This window comes from Siphateles boraxobius, unplaced genomic scaffold, assembly GCF_051911475.1.
Source record: "Siphateles boraxobius isolate OS27281-9 unplaced genomic scaffold, OSU_SipBor_1 65, whole genome shotgun sequence".
NCBI lineage: Eukaryota > Metazoa > Chordata > Actinopteri > Cypriniformes > Leuciscidae > Siphateles > Siphateles boraxobius.
In genome coordinates this window covers 10208321-10233764 of record NW_027509192.1, presented here as the reverse complement: position 1 = coordinate 10233764, position 25444 = coordinate 10208321, and the positions used below count along the sequence as shown (strand labels likewise).

The following is a 25444-nucleotide window of genomic DNA, read 5'->3' as shown; positions in this document are numbered from 1 at the left end:
GCTATGCACCAGCGCAGATTTCACTGTTTCCTTATGAAGCGCCTCAAGGTCAGAGGAAACAAGCCCCTTTCTGAGCCATTGAAATGTTCAATCCTTTCACCCTGGGAAAGAGTAGTCTTCAGACTCGTCTTATTTGTGGCGCAATGTGGATTTCAATCACGGAATAATCCATTTTCATTACTTATTAAAATTGATCCGTGCAAACAAAAGGTGGTGCAGAGATGTCATCCTCTGGGAACAATTGTAGCTCTCAAGCCTCATAAAATCAAAATCTAGGGCTTAAATGTGGAGGTTGATGTGTATTGGATTTTAAAGGATGCAGATGAAAAAGTAATCATTGTCCAGTTGCCTTGTTGAATCAAATAATGTTGGAGAACCATTAAAGAAATCATCATCCTTCATCCAACTTAAAAAATGATTTTGCTGTTCAATTTAACTAAAATAAAAACAAACAAATGAATCCAACAAATTAATAGTTCATTCAGTTTACTCAATTCACTTGAGGTCCCAACAGAAACATATTAAGCAAACTTTAATTTTATAATTAAACGAATATAACTATATTATATTATACCAAATATATATTGTATTTATTTATTTTAGCTGAAGCCTAAATTCTACATTTGTGTTATTTGGTGTATTCCTCACCTACAGCACCATATATTTAGTTTTAAGGGTGAATTTGTTTTGCAGACATATCTTGGGTCATGGTCCGGAGGTTTGGACTCCAGCAGAATTCGTGTTGTGTTTCAGTGTTCTGACTGGCTCCTCCTTTGTGTGACTCCACTGTGAATTATACATGCTGTATGTGTTCTGGATGCAGATAACAAAAAAAGGACGTCGCCAAGAGAGTACAATAGAAAATGAGGAGAAAGCAGTTTTATATCTTGTGGCCTCATTAGTGTAACCGAAATAAAAATTGGGTATTTTATAGGAGAAGTGATAAGTTGAAGGATATGGTCTATAATCCTACAGCTGTTGTTTGTAAATAGATTTGAGTGTAAATAATGCACAGCCTGGTTAATAAAATATTTCCGTGAGAGAGTTTCTCACTGTAGTCAACCTATGGGAAGAAACAAAAGGCCAAAAAGTCTAGGTCATGAGAAGGGCTGAAGGTGAAGAAACAGTGTTTCTCAGTAAGTTAGAGATAGATTCGGTCATATAATATACAAAGCATTTTTCTGTTAAGGGATCATAAACCACAGTTTCTTATCAGTCAATTTTTTTGTCATATTTTTGAGGTTTTCAGAATGTTTTGGGTATAGTCTTGCTGTCAAACTTATCATATCATAGAAGTGGTGCATACGACTTGTGTGCTGTATTTTAAGTCTTCTGAAGAATGTGATAGATGTGTTAGCTTAGTGTGAGGAACAGACCAAACATTTGTCAAATAATAGCAAGAAAACTCATCTTTTTGAGTTGCCCACACATACTGCATGCAATATTATACAGTGCGATTAAACATAATTTGAATTAATTATTCAAAAAGAGTTGATTTATTTACTGTAATTGTTTTAGGTTAAAAATTATCCAAAATCAATTTTTGAGCTGGTACATAACCAGCCAGTGTTCAAAACTCTCTGCTTGCCTTAGCTCGGTTCAAAACGCTAAGCTTGTAATAATGTTTTTAATTCCAGGGGTACTGGTGGATTTCTGCGGGAAATTCGAGCATGTCTTTGTGTCATTACATCACATCTGTACAGATAAAGAAGGTGTCCCGGCTAGTAAGCTTTAATGCGTGTTAGGATGTTGGAGGTGGAGATTTATAGCCTTTTCTCACAGCACTTGATATAAACTTATCAATTTGATGGCGGATCCAGAAAGGTTCAAACAACAATCACCAGTGACAACTAGAGATTCACCCATTGTAAAATGCTAAAGACTTCGGACTTTGGAGTGGCTACAGAAAAAAAAAGAGACTGCAACCGGGCTGATGCGAAAACAAGGATATCACACCTAGGCCTTCAGTGAATTAATAGCTTTTAATAGCGTGGCAGCGCACAGACTCTCTATAATTGTTGTGAAATTGCTGTTTTTATTTTGCACTGGCAGTTATAGGGTTAATGCGGTGATTTCGGATAAGACCGGTAGAGAGAAACAAGCGAGTCCGGCGTTAGTGTTCAGTTGTTCTTGCGTTCCGATTATAAGTTCAGAAACGGAGCCTTCCTTGTCTTGTCCTTCAAGGGTTACAATAGTCCCTTGTCAGATGTTACAATAGTTTGAATGTTTGAAAAAAACATTAGATCATAAATTTACAAGAAAATTTAAGAAGAAAATCCTATTCACCACGGAAAAAATGGGGGCAAAAAAAGCATTATTCTCACCAAAACTACTGATTATGTTTTACACAAAATCCATCCTAATAAGGCTGAATAAGGGATTTTTTCCGGTAGTATTGAACTTGCTGGGGGTTGAGGAGGGAAAGAAACATTAATTTGTGGGCTGAAAAACTATTAAATCTACAAGAATGTATTTTAGTTTATGGATTTCGCTACAGATGCGGTTAGCTAGCTCAGCCTCTGACTATCAGTAATAGTAGCTACGCGCTCCACCCAATCAAAGCACGTGAAAATGCTGACGCTATTGTACGCCTGCTAGATGGCCCCGGTGCAGTCAAATCGAAATCTGATTGGCTGATTAAATCTGACTGATTATCTGATTGGTTAAAGCAACGGTTTCATTTCCATTCATTTTAAGCTAAAGGCGCCCGCACTGTCGATTCTGAAGGCCTCAAGGCAGATTTATTTTACCCTGGCAACACATGATGGCTGAAATATAAATGGATAAAAGCGCTAAAAGAAATATACAATACTGGAAGCAGCGCAACCAAAAGAAATGCTGTGAGCTTAAAAGAGAATGGACTATTGGGAATAATTTAATACTCATTCATGGAAAAAAGATATTAAAGTGCAAGTCATTGATTATGATAGTGTTTAGGCCAGCAGAGAAGGCCTTGCTGGCCCTGACGGCCCACCACTGTTAAATGTAGTCACGCAATGCTGATGTTGTTAACATTAACAATTTGAGAACAAAGGACTGTATAATTTGCAAGGTTTGACGTGACATGATAAGCGATTGTTAGATTTAATCAGCGCGATTTTCTGCAATGCTTTTTTCCCCATAGTTGGTCAGAACAAAAGTGGATGTTACTTGTTCAGATGACATTTTCCGGTGAAAATCTGTGATTCTGAATGAGAGTCTCCACACCGGCGCAATGACTGACAGCCGCACATTCTCATCAAAACATTAATTCATCCGCGCTGTGCCGTGCCGAGGCACAACCCACGAAAAGTTGATAATTCCGCGAATAACTGCAATCGCAGATTTCGAACAGAGATGGCGACAAAGAGAAAAAACTACGGACTACAGCTTTAAATTGATGTTGTTATTCCTTACATTTTTTTCAGTTTATCCCTGCGATACAAAGCAGAATTTTCAGCATCACTACTCCAGTCTTCAGTGTCACATGATCCTTCAGAAATTATTCTAATATGTTGATTTGCTGCTCAAGAAACATTTCTTTTTATTATCAATGTTGAACAGTTGAGCTGCTTAATGTCTGTGGAAAATGTGATTTGATGAACAGGTAGACGAGAGAGACACATTCTCGTTTACACCTGGTGTTTTAATCGGTCTCTTTTGTCCACTTTCAACCACTTCTGTCCTGATTTCATTGTGGGTCTATGGGCAGGTAAATTATTATTTTTTCAGATCTTTCCATATAATTGAATAATAAGCTAATGCAATTTACATATGAACACACCAAAGCCGACGGGAAAACGCGGAGAGCAGCAGCTTTAGTTTTTGGTCCGATAGATGTGTGTACGCCGTGTGTGTGTGTGTTAGAAATCAGGAATGGTGAGAGAACATTGTGCTTGGTACGTTTTTCATCTTCAAACCAAACTTGGGTCTTCAGCCGACAAAATTTAAATCCCAGCCATCTGGCTAGCACGCTTCCCATAATGTTTACAAGTTAGTTCAGTAGGTGGAGAGTAGGTGTCTTTTGCAGTGGTTTGAACACGTTTAACCACATGAGTGTCTACACTATGAAAGCAATCCGGTCAAACGCGTTTTCGACTACCTCTGGAAGTGGTCAAAAGTTGACAAGCTCAAAACGTTTTAGACCCTGTTTAGACCTGTACCTAGCGTCATCCACTCGTGATCCGATCGACCAAAACGCATCTTAATACCAGGGCCATATTTAGTCTTTATTGTCACTTTTGATCAAATTAATATGCCACGCTGAAAAATGTGTACTGACCCTAAACTTTTGAAAGGTACTGTATATGTATCAACTTTATATGAGTTTGTAAAATCAGAATAAGATCGAATCAGGAAATCTAATGCTCGGCCCTGATGCATGCTTGAAGACGGTACCAATGTCAAGACAAACTCTCAGCGCTCGGTCTAGGGGGGGGTGTGTAAGTTAGTAAAGAAGTCTGTAGCTGACAGCACGAGGTGAAGGAAGGTGGGACATGAATGTTAATCAAGCTAATGAAGTTCTGGAGAGAGCGCAGGCTCATGCAGAGAGAGGGGAGAGAGCCAGATATCACACACACACACACACACACCGCAGCTGACAACAGACGGATGTGCCACCATGGGGCCCGCTGGTACACAACAGGAGTAAACAAGTAAACAGCTTACAATAAATGAGTCTCTTTACACATTTCCAAAATGTCTGGGTTAGTCAAGGACAACAGCGTTGATGAAGAGTGCGTAAATTGAAAAAGTATAGGCTATTTCTAAATAAACATGCAAGTGTGTGTGTCGCCATGGGACTATAATTGGATGTAGAGTCTGCGACGTGTTCATCAGATGGCAGAAGGACACTTGACTGAAAATGGGCCGGATTTGAGCGGGAAATGGCCAGACACAAATTGCAAACTACATTCTTAACAACCATATCCATCAGGTCATCCATCCTTATAGCCATCTAACCGTTCCTTTGTCCAATCAATCACGAAATCTATCACCCCATCACTCACTAAATCCTTCCATCTTGCTGCGATTTGCTCATTTTCCCTTCCTCTCACACAGTTCATTCATTCGTTCCCTTCTTGACGGTGGCAGCCAGAGGTGTTTACTCTTACTGTGACTGCCAGGTATAAATATCGATGTTTGGACGGCCCGTATAGATGTCACAGTCCTTTCAGAGAGAGAAAGAGAAAAAGAGAGAGAGACATTGTTGTGATCCTTTATGCACTTTAGAGATCGATAAACGATAAACGATCAACTTTAAGTGTCTATTCCAGACACTCACTGAAGATTTCTCAGACAGAAATCCACTACACTTTAGATTAACAAAGAAACTCTTTGAACTTCATCATGAAAGTATTAAATAACTTTCATAAAAATGTATAAATACACTACCATTCAAAAGTTTGGGGTCAGTAAGATTATTTGTTTAGAAGAAATTAATACTTTTATTCAGCAAGGACACTTTAATTTGATCAATATTTGACAGTAAACGCTTTTACATTATATTTTAAATAAATAGATTTATTGATTATTTCTTTGAACTTCCTATTAATCAAAGGATCCTAAAACAATTATCACATTTTTCTAAAAAATATTAAGCAGCTCAACTGTTTTGAACTTTGAGAATAATAAGAAATGTTTCTTGAGCAGCAAATCAGAATGATTTCTGAAGGATCATGTGACACTGAAGATTGAAGTAATGATGCTGAAAATACATCTTTGACATCACAGGAATAAATTACATTTTATTTCACAATATTACTGTTAATCAAATAAATTGATTGACATTTTGATTGTACGTGTATTACAATCAAACACAATTTTTGGTGAGGGACTATTAAAAAAAAATTCTATGGCATAGATAGCATAACCTGTATTTAACCTTCAACATTAAAGGTGATACATTTTTATATGTTAATACTAACTTTTAAATTCATATTCCTGCAGCCTGGCAACAAATACTTCCAAAGCAAGGTAAAATTCTAAAGCCATTTGAAAGAAAAACACATACAGTATACATACTTATGTATGTATAGACAGACAGACAGACACTGTAATGTGGGCAAATACATCTTAACTTTTTTCATTCTTATAAACATCTTGATTTGATACCTGAAGCTGTTTTCTTGCTGCATCTTAGCTTATAGACAGTTGAAACTGAGCATCCCATATGCCCTCAAGTTGAGTTTATATTTCAAATGAATTTAACTCATCTCTAATGCACCAACTGACTTATTTACCATCATTTATGGCAACAGATTATGTATTCCTGATTTAGTTGTTGCTAGGATCTAACAAGGTTAGACAGGCATACAAATCAGTTGTGTGAAAATGATGGGAGTTTTTCACAGTGCATTCAGTCTAATGAAGAGGACTAATATCAGGAAACCATTATTATAGTCAGTCACGACATCTCACACAGGGTGCGAATGAAGATGTTGACAGCTGCGTACTTTACCACCAAATTTAGCCTCATTATTGGTCTCAGTGGTTCGACACATGATACCTCGCTGCCCTCCAAAGGTTAAACATGTAGCTAGAAAGTATGTTATGTAGTGATACAATATCAGTAATGGTGACATTTTTTTGGGTTTTATTTTGTGGACTTTTTAGTTCTCAAATTGGAGTGTAAACCTTGCTTCTCTGTTTCTGTCAAATCAGTAAGATCTCATCGTGCCGGAGACTGTCGCCGTGTTTATGACATATTGATTTGATTTTGTGGAAAGCTGCACCGCGGTAAACAAAGAGCTCCTTGCATTAGATGTGACAGGCACTCTGCTTGCTTTTGCTCTTCTCTGCATCTTCAGACGTCTGTCTGTTGTATAACTTTATATGCATACATCTGCACTCAAGCATTAGTGAAGGAGCATCTTAATACATATCAATAGCATGTCACATAAAAGAACCCAACAAGAGGGTATATTATTTCATATGACTGTTATCTCCTGCTATAGTGTTGAGAAATGTTACCTTTAAAAGTAATGTTATATTATTGCACTTCTCCTGTAAAAGTAACTAATTATGTTACATTTTATGAAACTTGGCGTGTTTTGCACTGTTGTTATTTTTAACTAAAAAGTATTTTGTGCAAGGTGAAATATATTGAAAAATATTATATGAAAAACAACTAACTGGACAACCAAATAAGTTGAAGTATACTAAAATGAATAAAACTGAAATCAAAATAAAGCTAAATAGAAATATTAAAAACAAACACTTATAAAAAGGACGAAAGCACATAATACAATTCGAAATATTCATTAATACTATAATAATTGTACTAATAATAAATTATTTTAAAATTATATAAAATTATACATACATACTAGCTCTTTTGTCAGAGTATATTTGCACCGTCAAATTACTATTTTTACAATTTGTTTGCATTAGTTATAGTTTTGTTTAAAAAGATCATACAAATGTTCTTCTATTCATTCATTTTAACCAATTTAACTCTAAACAACATTTTAAGTGACAAGAAAGTGCAAAATTATACTAAATCGACAAACATTTCTTGATTTTTCCTGAAAGAGTACAACTCCGTTTTTGTTTCAGTTTCATTTTCGTGGACTTTTATATGATCTTGGACTTTGTAGGCTCTCGTTTTCCTGTTTCCTTGGTTCCCTTCCATGTTCATCGTTATCACCTGTGTCTTGTTTAGTTCCTCATTATCTTGTGTATTCATTGAGATTATTTCTCTCTGTTCAGTGTTTATGGTCTTTGCCATGTGTGTGAATTGATCATGTTTCTCACTACCTGGATTATGTCTTTGTTTTGTTAATAAAGTACATCTGCATGTAGATCCTTATCTCCTGTTCCTTACCAACACTGCCATGACAATTACTTCCAAAAAGTCCTTTTATGGAAGCAAGTTTATATTACAAGTAGTGCGTTACAATGCCCTTCGACAGTTTCTTTTTCAGCTTCTTTTATAAAAATGTAACTTTGGTTAGGACTTGGCGGGTACTAGCATTCTAGAAGATCAGATGATGATGGGACCAGTGAGAGTCCCTCGTTCTGTGTTCCTGCTCTCTTCCCGGGATTTGAGTTATTCATAAGCAGTGAAGTCATCGGGAGCGAGGCTGTCTGCAGTGCTCCATTACTGCCAGCTCCAGCAGCGTCGCTCTTCTGCTTCACCTCATGTCGTTTAGGTTGGCCATCTCTGATCTAATAGAACTGAGTGATCTGCCGGTGCAGGCAGGAGGGAGACGCACAGCAAAGGCATTAGCTGTTTACAGGATCGTCTGTTATCTTTCACACAATCCCTCCTGCCTTCTCCTTTCCTCCCTGTCTCACCTCCTCCCACTCAAGTGAGAGATCTAGCAGACCCATAGAGTGTGAGAGAATTGCATGCAGTCGGGTCAGTGCACAAGGCTGTGCATCCGTGCGAGCGCATACTATCTTTTCATCTTTCTTTTTCATTTTGCGCTGTTCGATATTAATTTTTAGAACTTTACAATTGAACTTTAACACCTCTAAATTCAGTTATAATTAAGCAATATTAAGGATTACCACTAAATACATTTGACTGACTCATTACAGAAAGAATAGGTTCATAAAAAGTAATTTGTTCGCAAATAGGATGTTGTTTTGTGTAGGAAACACCCGGTTATAAACGAGTTTATATCATAGGTCATGTGACTAATTTGTGACCAATTCCGTTGAAGTGTCATGAACGAAAAGTTTCAGAGGAAGAGTGAATGCCGGTTTCTTGCGGAATGCATTTTTGTGTTCAATGCTGTAAAAAAGGCATAATTTGGCATATATGGAGTCAAGTTAAATAAGATCAACAGAAATCCGATATATCTATTAAATAATGCCATATAAATAAGACTTTGCAACCAAAAAAAGTCATTGGGGATTATTTATACAATTTACATTTTAAATAAAAATATTAACATAAATGAGAAAGATATTAATGCACAATCCCAATTCCAATGTCTCATTATTTCCATTTTTATGATCCAGCCAGGAAATGGTTTAATTTTCAGAATATTTGAATATAGTTAAAACATTATTCCACATTTTGTAATAGTGTTTTTAATATTATTTGTGATGGTAATTGCTCACTATCACTTACTATTATTATAACTTATCCCGGCCCTCATAATTTTGGGAGATATGGTTCATTTAATAATTCATGACTGCATTAAATAATTTACATGGGTTTATACATGGTTGATTCACCATATAAACTTTCGATAATATTTTGTTCATCTTGCAGTGTGGAAAGTTTACTTTGACAGGCAAAAAATAAAACTGCATAAATAGATGAATAACACGTTTCTCAATTACAGACATGGATGGGCCCTTCCTTTATAAATGGCATAATTCTGTGACACAAATTAAGCACAGTTTCGGTAATGGTATACAGTATGTGTTGATCCTTATCCTGGTACACATTCGCACACAGCATTGCGGCCAGATTAAGTGAAGTAATGCATTATGACACAAATTGTGCAGGATAAAACAGGCTCACCAGGATTTTGTGAATTTATGAATAAAAGAGAACACCATTAATATTTTGCAGATTCTCTTTGAAATTCATACTCTCACTCCTCTATGGGAAATTACAACCTACACAGTGTTCTCATTACAAAATACCTTTAAAATCAGATTACATGTAGTTTCATGCAGTGCAATGAACGGTATTGTTTTCCAGAACTTTGTGAAGAAAAATATGACTCTGTATTTATTTGTAATCATTCTATACACTAAACAGATTTTATGAACATTTGTTAACATTGTTATGAGGCAAGAATATTAAACAAGAAAAATTTAAGTCAGGTTTTTATCCATCAGGAACTGATCGATTTTTAATTGTGTTGTAAATAGTCAATAAACACACTAATGTGAATAACAATACAGAAAACTGTCACTGGCTGTTCATTCAGGCAGTGGTGAACTCAATAATAGTTCTGAATGATTCATCTTAGTGAGTCTGATTCAAACCACTAACTCATGAGTGAATCTTTTTGACTGACTCATTAGAAAGAACAGGAGAGTAATTCATAAGAGTAATTTGGTTGCAAATTTGACATTGTTGTTTTGTGCAGGAAACACGAGTTATCGACAAGTTTATATTTTTGGTCATGTGACTAATTTGTGATCAATTTAGATCTGAAGTGTCATGAAAAAAAAGTTTTTAAACGTTTTTAATTATAATTGAATAAAAGATTACAAGGACATTTATTCTTTGGAATAATATGCACCATTGAATCGTTCACAGTAAGACGTGCATTAAGAAAGCAAATAGAGTTAGTTTTGATTTAATGTATAAACAGATTGCCGTATAGTAAAAGCGTCCCTGTGAAACTGTCTTCTCCCTCTCCTGGCCTGTAAATAACCTGCCGTAGCTTTCAAACCCAAGTCAGGGCACCACCTGCAATGAATCTATCAACGAAAAGTGTCATGGCTTTGTCATCTAATCGATGCTAGTCTCTGCCCTTCCATAGGTCAATGTCAAAGCATTGAGACATCTCTGCCAGAGCTGCAAAGTCTGATTCAGTTAAGCCCTCTTTTAATCTCATTCCCCATACACTTCGCCTGCAAACTTTTCCCATGGTGAATACTAAGGAATATCTTTCGACACACACCTCTGTTCATAAACAATAACCTTTGATGTCAAGATGATGTTTGTCAGGCTGCTGGGAGACCATCTGGAGCTGCTGCAAGCAATGGCACTTAAACATTAGCAGTCGGCCACAGGAGTCAACCTCCCTCTGTCCGTCCGCCCTTTCTCTTCATCGCCTTAGAAAAAACTCAAGCAAGGACACCACTTCACTGAGCCATATGCTCCTTTATTTCAGCACATTCGGGTGGAATAACTGCGGTTTCAGTATAACTTATCGTTGGTTGCACTTTGAATGTAAGCGGCTCAATGAAAATTCCTGAACCCAAAAGTTCACTTTCATGGTACGTGGATTGTAAAAATGGATAAGCTCGAAATGTCACCCTAACGTTCCCTCTCTTTCTTTTCCCTCAGGTGCAAAGGTCACATTCTCCCAAGTGCAGGCCATAAGGAAGGTAAGAATGTCCACAAGTGCCTGCTTCACATCATGCGCTAAACTGCTGCTGGAATTATTGTGCTCTAGCACCACTTGGTGGTTACCATTGAAGAGACAACACTTTAAAACCACAACATTCTCTTGTAAATATCGAGCCCATAAATTTTAAAAATGACCTGTAGTTTGTCTTAATAGCCATGTGAACTTTTGATACTGTACTCTCTTAAAATACACTTATTCACTCTCACTTCATGCTCTCACTACACTTAAAGTTGCTGCCTTAAATTTTTAATTACAATCAACTTGGATGTTTAAGTCATTTCAACTAAAGTTAAATTAAACTGACTTAAATCTTGTATAACATAAAGTTAAAAGAATGACTTGACTTATTTAGTTGAGTTTAACCAATGTAAAAACATATGTTGCCATAACTTGTTGATGATATAATTTTTTGCAGTGTAGTTTATTCAATTTAATTTGATTATTTAATTTGTCTACTAACAATATCCAGCAGAGAATTTAAAAAAAATTTTTTAGGAGAATTTCATTGTCATGGCTTTTTATTTTATTTTTTTACTTTTTTTGGAATAAAATTAATAAAGTATTTCATACTTTAAAAGAATACACTTGTGTGAACTAATGTAATTTGTTTTGTATGTTAATTTCAATTAGGCTATATGAAAATGATTTATAGTTTACATTTTATGTTTTAAATGCAATTAGCTGACCTTAAGAGTTTATTTTTGAGACCCTTAAGTAGGAGTTAAGTATAGCTCTATATGGGATTTCATTGTACTGACAAGCAGCTATGGCAAATATATACTTTAATTTTATTTCTATTAAAACTTTTGTATCATGTATTTACACATTTGTAATAAGGAAGTTGCAATTTAGTACATTTAAAATATATTAACTTTAAATGTAATATTGAATAACACACACTACAGTTAACATTTTAATCAAGTACTTTACATGTGCTTTAGTTTGTTAGTCAACTCATCAAATTAAGTGTGCTTCTTTGAAACACAACAAACATAATTATTTAAAAGGTCTTTTAGAGTATATCTTTTAATCTGACATTATTGCAAAGTGTAATTTTAAAAGTGTACTTAAGTGTGTTAAGAATGAAATTAAAATAGTTTTTAAGTGCACTTACTTGGCCTTTTATTTCATTAATATTATATTATCTCCAAATACAGTCTTTTAAAAAATATATACATACATATAATTTGAAGAAACACTATTGTTACTGACAGTACTCTTATTCTCTTACTTTCAGGAACAGTGTCATTATTGTCTTGACAATGACAGACAGTCTGATCCAACAGAAGACAACTTTCCAAGACCTGTGCAACCAGTCCAACTTCCAGTCTTCCCAGGGGTCCAGCGTTCTTCTGTAATCAATCCCAGAGACATCACTGCATCCCATGTCACAAAGAGCCACCGTAAACTCCTTAAGAGCAGCCCTCCTGACCAGATCAGGGACAGTACCGAGCGAATGACTCAGGTGCAGAGCTCCCGTCTGAGGCTAATGAGAGAGGTCTGTGCCAAATACACAAGCGGAACCGCTAAACAGCCTATAACCCGCATGCACGTGTCCCGTATCTATGTGGAAGACAAGCACAAACTCCTCTACTGTGAGGTGCCAAAGGTGGGCTGCTCCAACTCAAAGAGGGTGCTCATGGTGCTTCAAGGTCTCGCTTCTTCCACTGGAGAGATCCCACATGACGAGGTGCATTATGGGAATCACCTTAAGCGTTTAGACTCATTCAATCAAAAGGGCATCATCCAGCGTCTGAAGACCTACACCAAAGTCTTGTTCCTGAGGGAACCTTTCGAAAGGCTAGTGTCTGCTTTTCGGGACAAGTTCGAGAGTCCAAACTCGTACTACCATCCAGTGTTTGGGAAGCCCATCATCTCGAGATACCGCAGCAATGCGACGCAGTATGCCTTGCGCACAGGGGCGGGTGTGACCTTCAAGGAGTTCATCCAGTATTTGTTAGACGTGCATCGGCCGGTTGGCATGGACATCCACTGGGAGCCCGTTGGACATCTCTGCAGCCCCTGCCTGCTGGACTATGACTTCATTGGGAAATTTGAGACTCTGGAGGAAGAAGCCAATTTCCTTTTGAGAAGTATTGGTGCTCCTAGCAATTTAACATTCCCTAGTTTTAAAGACAGGAACCCTAATGCAGAAAGGACATCTTCGGAAATCACAAGCAGATATTTTGCACAGCTAAATGTGACAGAGAGACAAAGGACATATGACTTTTACTACATGGATTATCTGATGTTCAACTACTCCAAACCTTTTAAAGATTTATACTGAGGCCTTTTACAGTTACCTGATGACATTTCTGTTGGCCTGATGTTCAGATTTTGTCTTAGTGAGGGTATTTTATTACTTTAAAATGTTGTTTATTTGTTAACAAATTTTAATGTTAAATATTAATCACACTCTATATTTATATCTGCAGGCTGGTCCTTGCGTTTATCCTGTTATTTACCAAACCTATTTAATTCTATTCAGTAAGAAACCCTTAAAGGGATAGTTCAGCCTTATGACATTCCAAACCTGTGTGAACAAAAAAGAATTAAAAAATATTTTAAAGAATATTTCAGCTGTTTTTGTAAATACAATGAAAGTTAATAGGGTCCAAAACAACACTGGACTGAAAGAAGAAAATGTTCAGAACCTTCTTTTGTTTTCAAGTAGGCTATGTAGCGGTTTATACAATACAGATTGTTTCAAAGCAGCTGAAACAATTAGTGATAACAGGAAAATAATCCATTTCGGTTGTGTTCAGCTGAAGTCCGGATATTCTCCGGATCCGGCTGACTACGGTATCCTCGGGATAGACCAAGTGTGCTGCACAAGTGCTGAAAAGTGAAGCCAAAGCGTCTCGATCGCCCCCAGGTGGTTGGTCCCAGTATAGGTCATGAACTCCGCCCTCCCCATTAAAGGGATAGTTCACTCAAAAATGAAAATTCTGTCAGTATTTACTCACCCTCATGTTGTTCCAACCCCGTAAGACCTTCCGTTCATCTTCAAAACACGAATTAAGATATTTTTGATGAAATCTGAGAGCTGGATTACTCCTCCATACTAGTCCATAGGCTTCTCGAGGGACTGAAACTTGCCGACCTCGAAAAGTTATTAAAGATATCATTAAAATAGTCCAAGTGACTACAGTGGCTCAATCTTAAGTTTATCAAGTGACGAGAATACTTTTTGTGCGCAAAAACAAACATAAATAACGACTTTATTTCAACAATTCATTTCCTTCTCTTTGGGCCTCTAGTCAGTTAAACTAGTGTAATTGCGTAGAGCTACATCACACATATGCTCACTATTGGCCGACGCTGGTCATGTGTGTGATGCGTGTGACGTACAACAACAGATCATATGCTGTTAAACTAGTGAACTGACTTGAGGCCCAGAGAGAAGGAAATGAATAGTTTAAATAAAGTCGTTATTTTTTGGGGGGTTTTGCGGACAAAAAGTATTCTTGTCGTTTGATAAACTTAAGATTGAGCCACTGTAGTCACTTGGACTATTCTAACGATGCCTTCAATAACTTTTCGAGGCCGGCAAGTTCAATCCCTTAAGAAGCCTATAGAGCAGGGGTCTCCAACACGTCGCTCGCGAGCTACCAGTAGCTCGTGGCCTGATTGGAGGTAGCTCACGTAGTTCACATATCGCGTCTTTTGCGCGCTCTAGTTCGTTATTTCAAATGTAGGAAGCTAATAATTGAAGCGACGCGCTCATTTTTTCCAGGCGCAGCGAGATGAAAAATGAGCGCGTCGCTTCAACCATGCGCTGCGCTCATTGCATAGCAACGACAGAAGCCACGGGAAAATCGGACCGAATTTTACTATTAATAGATAAGCTAATGTGCATCGTGAACGTCAGTAATTTATCTTTTTTGACTCATTCTTTTTATAAAAATGATTTAAAGGCTGAAATATGCAAGCTTTTTATGAATCTTTTTTTGTCAAAACTTTATTTGAACTTGTAGGCTATGTTAGTAGATAACATTTCGCAAGACAGTCCTTTAAAATCTGGCCATCATTTTTAATGTTGTTATTTTGTTTATGTAAACAAAAAGTGCAAATGAATTCTAATTATATTTGTTATTTGCTTCAACATAAACCTTGGTGAATTGATTTTATTGTGTAGTATTAGTACTTCTTGAACAGGATCATTTTGGTCACTATAATCATGAAATGCAATTTTCATGCCATTTCATCTCTAGTTAAGATGCACTATAAAATCAACTATAATTATGTGTTTTTACAGTATAATATGCAAAGTACAATTTTCTTTAAAAAAATTAATCTCTGATTCTGTTCTTTTCTCTGACATTTAAGGGTGACATATATAGGCCTACAAAAACTCTTTTAGGTCTAAAACAGTTTATATAGTTGTTAATATGAGAGTTATGAGACATTATTTAAGAGATTTAAATATTGCATTAGCCTACATGAGTAGCTCTCGGCCACTAATATCTTTTTTTAAAAGTAGCTCTCAAATGAAAAAAGGTTGGAGACCCCTGCTATAGAGGAATGATCCAGCTCTCAGATTTCATCAAAAATATCTTAATTCGTGTTCCGAAGATGAACGGAAGGTCTTACGGGGTTGGAACAACATGAGGGTGAGTAAATACTGACAGAATTTTAACTTTTTAGATGAACTAACCCTTTAAGTCTAATGGGACATGATGGAATCACAGCAAACTTTGTACTAAACGTTTCTGCGGGAGTGAGGGCGGGATCTTGATATCGCGGCTCCACTTCCTGGTCACTACTGCGCAGAATCAGGTCCCAAATCTGCGCAAGATGTCAGCGCCATATTAGGACTTTGGAGGCTTCAATTTTCACCAATGGAAGAGAGTGAAGGGGCGTCGTCCATCTTTTTTTAAAGGGATAGACAGAGAGACTAATATTAGCGTAGATGGCTTTCTTCTTATGATTTAAAAAGTACATTGTGTGTTATAGGAAGTGTTCCCGGTTGCAGTTTACCTAATTTACGCAGCCTAACATTCCTTTCACAGATGTGAATTATAGAAATGTGATAGTGTTATGTGTATGCCAGGTTAAAGAGATGTGTTTTTAGTCTAGACTTATACTGACAGAATGTGTCTGCCTTCCGTTTAGTGCTAGGAAGGCTGTTCCAGAGTTTGGGTGCTAAATAGGAGAATTATCTACTACATGCAGTTGATTTTGATATCCTAGGTATTAAGAACCTGCCAGAATTTTGAGATCGCAATAGACGTGATGGACTATAATGCTCGAGTACTGGGCAGCTAAACCATTTAGTGCTCTGTTAGTAATTAACAAGATTTTAAAATGTATGCCTTCTTTAAGGGAGCTAATGGATTGTTGACAGAACCAGGCTAATTTGGTCATACTTCCTGGTTCTAGTAAGAACTCTAACTGTAACTGCTGCATTTTGGACCAGCAACTGGAGTTTATTTCTTTCCACAGAAGAAGGTAAGCCATACAGGTTTGGAATGACACGAAGTACAAAATTAGTACAATTTTCATTTTTGGGTGAACTATCCCTTTAACACAATGTTGTGTGTGATTTGGCTCAGTGTGTCATGTTTTCTCAGACTGCATAGAATAAAATATACTGTACTGTACTGTACTGTCTATAGTGTCTAAAGTGTATCACAATGTTATTAATTAAAGTGTTGCAGACAAGTGGTTTTAGCACTAGTCCAGATTTAAGTATCACTACTCAATACAACATGCCGAAACATTTTTAACATTACATTTGCAAATTGTTGCTGGTTTTGGTCTGGTACATCTGATATGATCAAATCAACATGATATGAACAATTTGTCTACGTAGCCTATTTGAGCATGACCTGCTACACCTTTGCCTTACTTTCACATTTATCATATAATGGCGTTTTCTTTATATCAATAAATGTTAGCACCATCTTTTAATGTAAGTTAGATGACATCTCTGCATTATTGCCTTTTTTATTGTTGTAATGACGACGTCATATAAAATAAAAGTCATTTATAGGCTCCTAGTGTAAAGGATGGACTGGAAGCTCTGCAGAATCTGAACACCCATTATTACTATTGCAGTTTCACTTTCATGCCGACTTAAAGGGATAGTTCACCCAAAAATGAAAATTCTGTCAGTATTTACTCACCCTCATGTTGTTCCAACCCCGTAAGACCTTTGTTCATCTTCAGAACACGAAATTAAGATATGTTTGTTGAAATCTGAGAGCTGGATCACTCCTCCATACTAGTCCATAGGCTTCTTGAAGGATTGAAACTTGCCGGCCTCTTCGTTAAAATAGTCCAAGTGACTACAGTGGCTCAATCTTAAAGTTTATCAAGTGACGAGAATACTTTTTGTGCGCAAAAACAAACATAAATAACGACTTTATTTCAACTATTCATTTCCTTCTCTTTGGGCCTCTAGTCAGTTAAACTAGTGTAATTGCGTAGAGCTACGTCACACGTATGCTCACTATTGGCCGACGCTGGTCATGTGGGTGATGCGTGTGACGTACAACAACAGATCATACGCTATTAAACTAGTGAACTGACTTGAGGCCCAGAGAGAAGGAAATGAATAGTTGAAATAAAGTCGTAATTTTTGTTTTTTTTTGCGCACAAAAAGTGTTCTCGTCGTTTGATAAACTTAAGATTGAGCCACTGTAGTCACTTGGACTATTTTAATGATGTCTTTAATAACTTTTCGAGGCTGGCAAGTTTAATCCCTCAAGAAGCCTAAGGACTAGTATGGAGGAGTGATCCAGCTCTCAGATTTCATCAAAAATATCTTAATTTGTGTTCTGAAGATGAACGAAGGTCTTACGGGGTTGGAACAACATGAGGGTGAGTAAATACTGACAGAATTTTCATTTTTGGGTGAACAATCCCTTTAAAATGAAGGTGGATATGGAAGTAATGTAGCCCATTACTACGGGGTATTGGTCGATAGCGCCATCTGGTGGTTCAATGTTCCTTAATATTTGGGGCCCTATCATACACCCGGCGCGAGGCATGACAAGTGTTTTTTGCTAGTTTCAGCCCGATGCAGTTATCATTTTAACGTCCTGCGCCAAGTTCTTTAAATAGCAAATGCATTTGCACCCATCTGTGCGCCCATGGGCGTGTTGGTCTGAAAACGAGGTGTGTTCTGGCTCATTGTTGGCGCGTTGCTATTTTGAGGCAACTGAAATAGACTGCAAAAAAACTGGTCTAAACTCAATGACTCAGTATTTTTTTAGTTATTTTAAGTAGGCTAGTTAGTAAAATGCACTTATAGGCGGGTGCACAACACACTCGCGTACACTCTGCTTATTACACACACAGGGACGCCCAGCAGCACACAAACATGCCAAATAAATGGACTGCTTTTATATAGCGCTTTCAACAGACCCATGGCCACCAAAGCGCTTTACATATTGCCTCATATTCACCCATTCATTAATTTACTCATACACCGATGGCGGTGTCAGTCATGCAAGGCGCCATCCAGCTCATGGGAACAGCTGGTTAGGTGTCTTGCTCATGGACACCTCGACACTTGGTCAGGTGGAACCGGAACCACCAACCTTCCGGTTTGTAGACAACCTACATGAACCACTGAGCCACTGCCGCCCCTTAAAAATAAAAGGATTACAATGTAAAATATTATTATTTTGTACATATGGTGGAAACCGGCTTGTCCCGTAGATGGTCTGCTCGTGAGCAGATCCGTTTCCTCTCTGGAGAAGCGTTCAGTCTTCCCACTATCAAATTCCGCCATGTAAATAGCGAATCCGCCATGGCACGAGCGCAACTGGCTTTTAAAGGGAATGGGAGATGAGACTCTGAATGGTTTATTGCATGTTACGCCCAAAACACACCCATTACTCATTAATCCCGTCACGCCCTAAGTGCACTTGAGCCATGCGCTTTAGACCATATGCTTAGATCGTTAAAATAGGGCCCTTGCTGTTATCCATGACAATGCTGTATGTGAGAGCGCTCATCCATTTAACTGAAACCGATGCTACTTTCACGTCTCGGTCACTCCGCGTCCTTGTTTTATAGCCTGCATCCAAAATCGCATAGCATAATTCCCTACTATATAGGTGTAATGTGACAAAAGAAGTATGTCTGTGATAGACAAACCACAAATGCGTGAATGTCTCAGAATAAAGTGATAAACGAATGGTATCTTAGCTGAACATCTTGCAGAAGGGACATGTTGTGCCATTGTTCTGTATTGTATTTTATTGTATTGTATTAAGATTAACAACTTAATGACAGCTTTGGGGTACCAGACAATAGGGACTTTAAGCAACAGCTGCTGATGGAACGGCAACGGCAGCCGGAAGTAAACGGTTAACTGCCGTAGTTAAAGCACGCAACAATCACTAAAAAATACGACGTCCGTTGGGTGCGTATTGCGTATTACGGAGCTGATTTCAACTGCCAGTGTGAAGGCGCGTTACAGTAGAACGTCGTGAAGTAGCAGTTAAGTCGCGCATGCGCAATAGATCCCCAGAACGCCGTTGCCATTCCACTAGAGGCCGTTGCTTAAAGTCCCAATTGTGTGTAGGCTACGGCCCCCCTCCACGATGTGAATCCACAAAAGAATGATAGCCTATGTATTTGTCGTTAGTGTCTGCTCAATGTGATAGTAAATAGGAACGTAGCCAGACATGGGCAGTATTTCAATTAAATTTATTTTAAATACGTATTTAATTACTTTAGTGTATTTTGTAATTTGTATTTTGCAGGTGTGGAAAAAATAAAATGTAGTTTGTAACAAAATATATTTGAGGGAGTGTATTTAGAGTATTTCAAATACTTAAATACTTAAGAAAAATCACCGTAGTAAATGATTTTGCCATATTTTTGGTCTGATGTTGGCAATGGCCATGTCCAGGTTAGATGCACGAAGAATCACGTGACACCCTGTAGACCGGGCTCCCTCCAAGAAGTGAATGAGTTTTGAACTCTTAAAAATGGTATTAAGGTGTTTTGTGAAAAATATAAAGTCTACACACACACATATTGCACACTGAACGGCATTATAGAGAAAATAATTGTGCCTTATGAGATCAATGCACTATGTTGTCATTCATAAAAGGACATCATAGGCCCTAACATTACCTATTATGAAACAGCGCGTCTGTCGTAACTCCACTTAAATCTCCATGCTAAGCAAGCGTTCACAATATAACATCCATCTGCAGTTTTTACACGTTTTTTAAACGTATTACATATGAGAAATATTGATATTGATTTTGTATAAAATAATCATCAATCCTATTGTTTTTCAGTAATTGCGCACGTAGCGCGATTCTACTATGGAAAAGCCATACGCGGTCAGGGCAGTTATAGTCTCGTGTGTAAAACAAACCCACACATATTATGATTAATCATATACACTCACCTAAAGGATTATTAGGAACACCATACTAATACTGTGTTTGACCCCCTTTCGCCTTCAGAACTGCCTTAATTCTACGTGGCATTGATTCAACAAGGTTCTGAAAGCATTCTTTAGAAATGTTGGCCCATATTGATAGGATAGCATTCTATCAGCAGATTTGTGGGATGCACATCCAGGGCACAAAGCTCCCGTATCACCACATCCCAAAGATGCTCTATTTGGTTGAGATCTGGTGACTGTGGGGGCCATTTTAGTACAGTGAACTCATTGTCATGTTCAAGAAACCAATTTGAAATGATTCGAGCTTTGTGACATGGTGCATTATCCTGCTGGAAGTAGCCGTCAGAGGATGGGTACATGGTGGCCATAAAGGGATGGACTTGGTCAGAAACAATGTTCAGGTAGGCCGTGGCATTTAAACGATGCCCAATTGGCACTGAGGGGCCTAAAGTGTGCCAAGAAAACATCCCCCACACCATTACACCACCACCACCAGCCTGCACAGTGGTAACAAGGCATGATGGATCCATGTTCTCATTCTGTTTACGCCAAATTCTGACTCTACCATCTGAATGTCTCAACAGAAACCGAGACTCATCAGACCAGGCAACATTTTTCCAGTCTTCAACCAATTTTGTTCCAATTTTGGTGAGCTCTTGCAAATTGTAGCCTCTTTTTCCTATTTGTAGTGGAGATGAGTGGTACCCGGTGGAGTCTTCTCTGTTGCAGCCCATCCGCCTCAAGGTTGTGCGTGTTGTGGCTTCACAAATGCTTTGCTGCATACCTCGGTTGTAACAAGTGGTTATTTCAGTCAAAGTTGCTCTTCTATCAGCTTGAATCAATCAGCCCATTCTCCTCTGACCTCTAGCATCAACAAGGCATTTTCGCCCACAGGACTGCCGCATACTGGATGTTTTTCCCTTTTCACACCATTCTTTGTAAACCCTAGAAATTGTTGTGCGTGAAAATCTCAGTAACTGAGCAGATTGTGAAATACTCCGGCCCATCTGGCACCAACAACCATGCCACGCTCAAAATTGCTTAAATCACCTTTCTTTCCCATTCTGACATTCAGTTTGGAGTTCAGGAGATTGTCTTGACCAGGACCACACCCCTAAATGCATTGAAGCAACTGCCATGTGATTGATTGATTAGATAATTGCGTTAATGAGAAATTGAACAGGTGTTCCTACTAATCCTTTAGGTGAGTTTATATTATGATTAAAATGGAATTAATGGCATTATGATGGCATTATCGCCACCAACTGGGCTGGAGTGTCTATTATTCAAGCTCTCAACGGAAGAATGTCCGGTTGTGAGGCGTTTGGAAAAATAGGTCCAGAGTTTTACAACGAATGGTAAAACACCTGTTAGAAAGCATCTTTTGCAGCGATTTTTGTGTGAGCATATCAGTGAACACCCCAGACCACTCGGTGAGTTTCACGTCTTTGTAAACTAAAGTTTAATGCGTTTTATGAATGATTGTTCCAGTGCCCCTATGAAACCATTGTGTTTGGGGGGGCTAACACAGAAACCTAAAATTCTCGGGACAGCAGCATTTGTCCACATTTCAATCTTAACCGTTCTATTTCATCTGAAACGATCTTAAAACAGGGCTTTAAGTGTAAAATATCGAACTTGTCCTTTAAGGCACGGGTAGAGTAACGGTGATAATATGGCTACGTAGCCTATATCAAAAACGTTTTGCTATTAAGGGCAGCCTACCACACCATTGATGTGAACTTAGCTATACATGCCATTTACGTCAGAGGGAGCTATTTCAGGCCCTTTAGAGATTTAGTGAAATGCCCATACTTTTTTATTTTGCTACTTCGCCATTTTGAATTTACACATTTCTCATATTTGTGTTATTTGCTAATATTTGCGTTATTGACCTTTCAGTAATAAAAAAAAAACTTTAGATTATTGTGGGAGTATTTTTGTATTTTCAAAATACTAATTACTTGTATTTTATTTAAATACATTTTTCACATCAGTATTTTGTTACATTTCATGAGCCAGTATTTGTATTTTGTAACAAAATAGTTTTTGATGTATTTGTGCCCACCTCTGAACGTAGCCCTGTTCTGATAAGCACGCATAAGAGGGAGGATATTTTCTGTAATGGTCAGTATCGACTTGGACGAGACCCTGCTCCTTTGGCAACCTGTCTTTTCAGAGAGCTCTCTCAAACAACTTACCTTTAGGCAAGAATATTATAGAGTCTTTGAATTAAATTTTACTTAGAAATATTAGAAGTGGTTTTAACTGTTCATTCGTGATTTTTTTATTAAACTTTTAATCTTGATTATGGATGAATTAATTTTACTCTTCATTTATTGATTTGATTGTCTGGACCTCCTCCTTGCATCCGTTTACAGTATTAATAAAAGAGTAGGTTGAAAAGTTGACCCGGATGACCTACTTCTTCCGGCAAGATTCTGAAGTGAGTGCATACGATGGACACTACCAGAGAATGTCTAATAAAGGGAGAACTTCCACTCTCAGTAAACTTCCGGCTTCTGAACTGTTTGCAGTTCCATTCTGATTCCATATTAGGGCGCTCACAGGACGAGTGCAGAATGAATGGAGGTCAATAGAGCTATACCCCTCAAAATCCACTTTTCTCAGGATATAATTTTTTGTCTAGTAATTTGAACGTTGTATTCGAAAGGAGATGCAAAGAAATTACACATTGCTGGGTGTTCGATTTTTAAGAGTCACTTATTTGCTTTAAAAAGTCTTTTAAAATGTCAATGATGTCATACGATGTCATACGTACGACCAGAGATACTGCTTTACGGCAATCCTTCAGTCACTTTGGTGCTTTAGCGCTCTGCACTTTCTTTTCTCTCGAGGCATCGACAACACAGCTAACACAGGTAAATACACGTGCTAGAAGAGTTTTTGTTTTGTTGTTTTAAAAGACCACACCAAAAATACACACACACATTCTGGTCCCGCTTCGGATGCCACGATGCCATCAAGCGGTATCTCTGGACGTAATCAGTCCTTCACTGACCAATCAGCGTTCATTAGCAGAATGCTAGCGTTTTATGGGCAAAAACAACTCAACCTGTAAGAAATTGAAAGGACATAAGTACTCGTTCCTTCAACTTTCGACCTATAACCCATGTTCTAACCCAACTTGCAAAACCTACAATCAAATCTGAGATTTCTCAACGGCAATCGGGTGAAAGAGACAAATTTAGCCGTCTAGCTCCATAGACTCCCATTCATTTTGCACTCATGGGCGATCGCCCCCAGTGGAACTCTGGTGTAACTATAACCAAAATTCGGTACAATAGGACTTAATATTGAGTGGCCAGGCTCTCTGTAGACGGGCTCTGACACTACTGTCCCATGAGGCCACGGGAGAGGATTAATGAATGACAGTGAAGCGACGTAACTGACGCTCGTAGGTCACGTGATAACGACAACATGGAGAGTGTAGTACGTAGGGTGACCAGAAGTCACGAAAAACCGTCCCGAAATCTAAGCTGTTGTTCCGAATCCGGCCCTGATTGTCCCAAAAATTATACTTAAGCAAAATCTTGAGTAGTTAAAAACTGTCCGTGGAGGTTGAGTTGTGAAGAGAGCGCAAGTTGCAGAAGCCGTGAGCTCAGTGAATGAATGTGCAGGCGGCCAGTCGTAAAGGAGTGATTGATTTTTTGCGACAAAAAAATTTACTTTGGCACTGAACAATGACTAGGCTACATATTAGCATATTAGACTAGACTAAACTAGACCCCCCGTCCCGAATTTCAGCCAATGTCATCTGGTCGCCCTAGTAGTACGTCCATATTACATTCATACTACACACATTCGTAGGCCTACTATATAGAACGTAGCCTACTTTTTTAGCAGTCATTAAGTAATTACTTATTCAAAATAAGTACCTACTCAAGAGAGTATAGGCTATGCTATTTCGGACACAGCCGTACAAACGCAACGGCCGCCATCTTGTGTCGCAGTTAACTATCCACCTTATTCTGCTCTAAACAATGGGCGCCGCCATGACGACGACTCCGGTTGCCTACTTCCGGTTCGAATTGTATAAGCAGTGAGAGAATGAGTTCAGGCTCTACATGTGCTGTTGTTGGTTGTTTTAACAATTCAAAGAAGATAAAAAACTTTTTAGAAACTGGGTGCTTTGAGCATAAGATAAAAAGGAGAGAATGTCTATGTCCGGTTCGTATCAGCTACATTCAATACCAGAGAGAAGACGTTTTTTTTTGGTTAGCTGCGCTAAAACTGATGCATCCAACGAAAAAGGTGTAATACGTTACCAGTAGGGATGGGCATTTCAAGCAAAAATAATATTCGAAGATCGCTGGGTTTTATTCAATTAATATTCGAGAATCGCACCCCTCCATCACATCACGCACATATGCATGTAAAGATAGGCACATGAGCAAAGCGGAGCAGTGTGACGCTTAAATATAAGTTAAACAAAAAACAACTAAACATTCATTTTATATTTAAGTTTCACAATATAATGTTTTTAAATTTGTTTCATCTATGTTGATTATATGAAAAGGGAACCGCATAAGATGAGTCAGATATGATCATAATATGCCCAATATATCGGAAAACATTTGGAATGGCTCAGATGATTTTGACCACTTATCAAGTTTTGTTTTGTAGAAAGCTTTTCTTTAAAGTGAATTTCGTTTAGTATAAATTGTATCTTCATTTTTATCAATGTTTTATCAACAAATTGCCTGGAATAATAAATAAGAAGCACAAATAGTAGATATACAGGACACGGATGCGCGGGCGCGTGAACTGGAGCGCGTCTTATTAATCAACGAAACTCAGCGTATAAGTTACTTGCCTCACATACATGATAAGTATATCTATAGAAAGCTTGAAATGTGTACTTTTAAACAAAATAATCGAAACCGAGAAATGGGCTGCTCTCTGCTTATGTATAGGTTAATTCGTATGAAGTGTGCATTTCTCTCTATATGCGCGTTCACTAGTGCGAAGATGGCGAGTCAGCATGCATCATCAAATTTCTCTTTGCAGTCGA

At 37.9% G+C, this 25444-nt stretch overlaps 1 protein-coding gene across 1 annotated transcript in view; it reads left to right on the top strand.

The window, feature by feature from the left end:
- Positions 1-13604, top strand: part of LOC143720913 (carbohydrate sulfotransferase 8) — a 57712-nt gene extending 44108 nt beyond the window's left edge. The window contains exons 3-4 of the mRNA XM_077210866.1: positions 10967-11007; positions 12268-13604. Of these exons, the coding sequence (XP_077066981.1) occupies positions 10967-11007; positions 12268-13317 (1091 nt within the window). The 3' untranslated portion in view covers positions 13318-13604. The remainder of the gene's footprint in view (positions 1-10966; positions 11008-12267) is intronic.
- The last annotated feature ends 11840 nt before the right edge of the window (positions 13605-25444 follow it).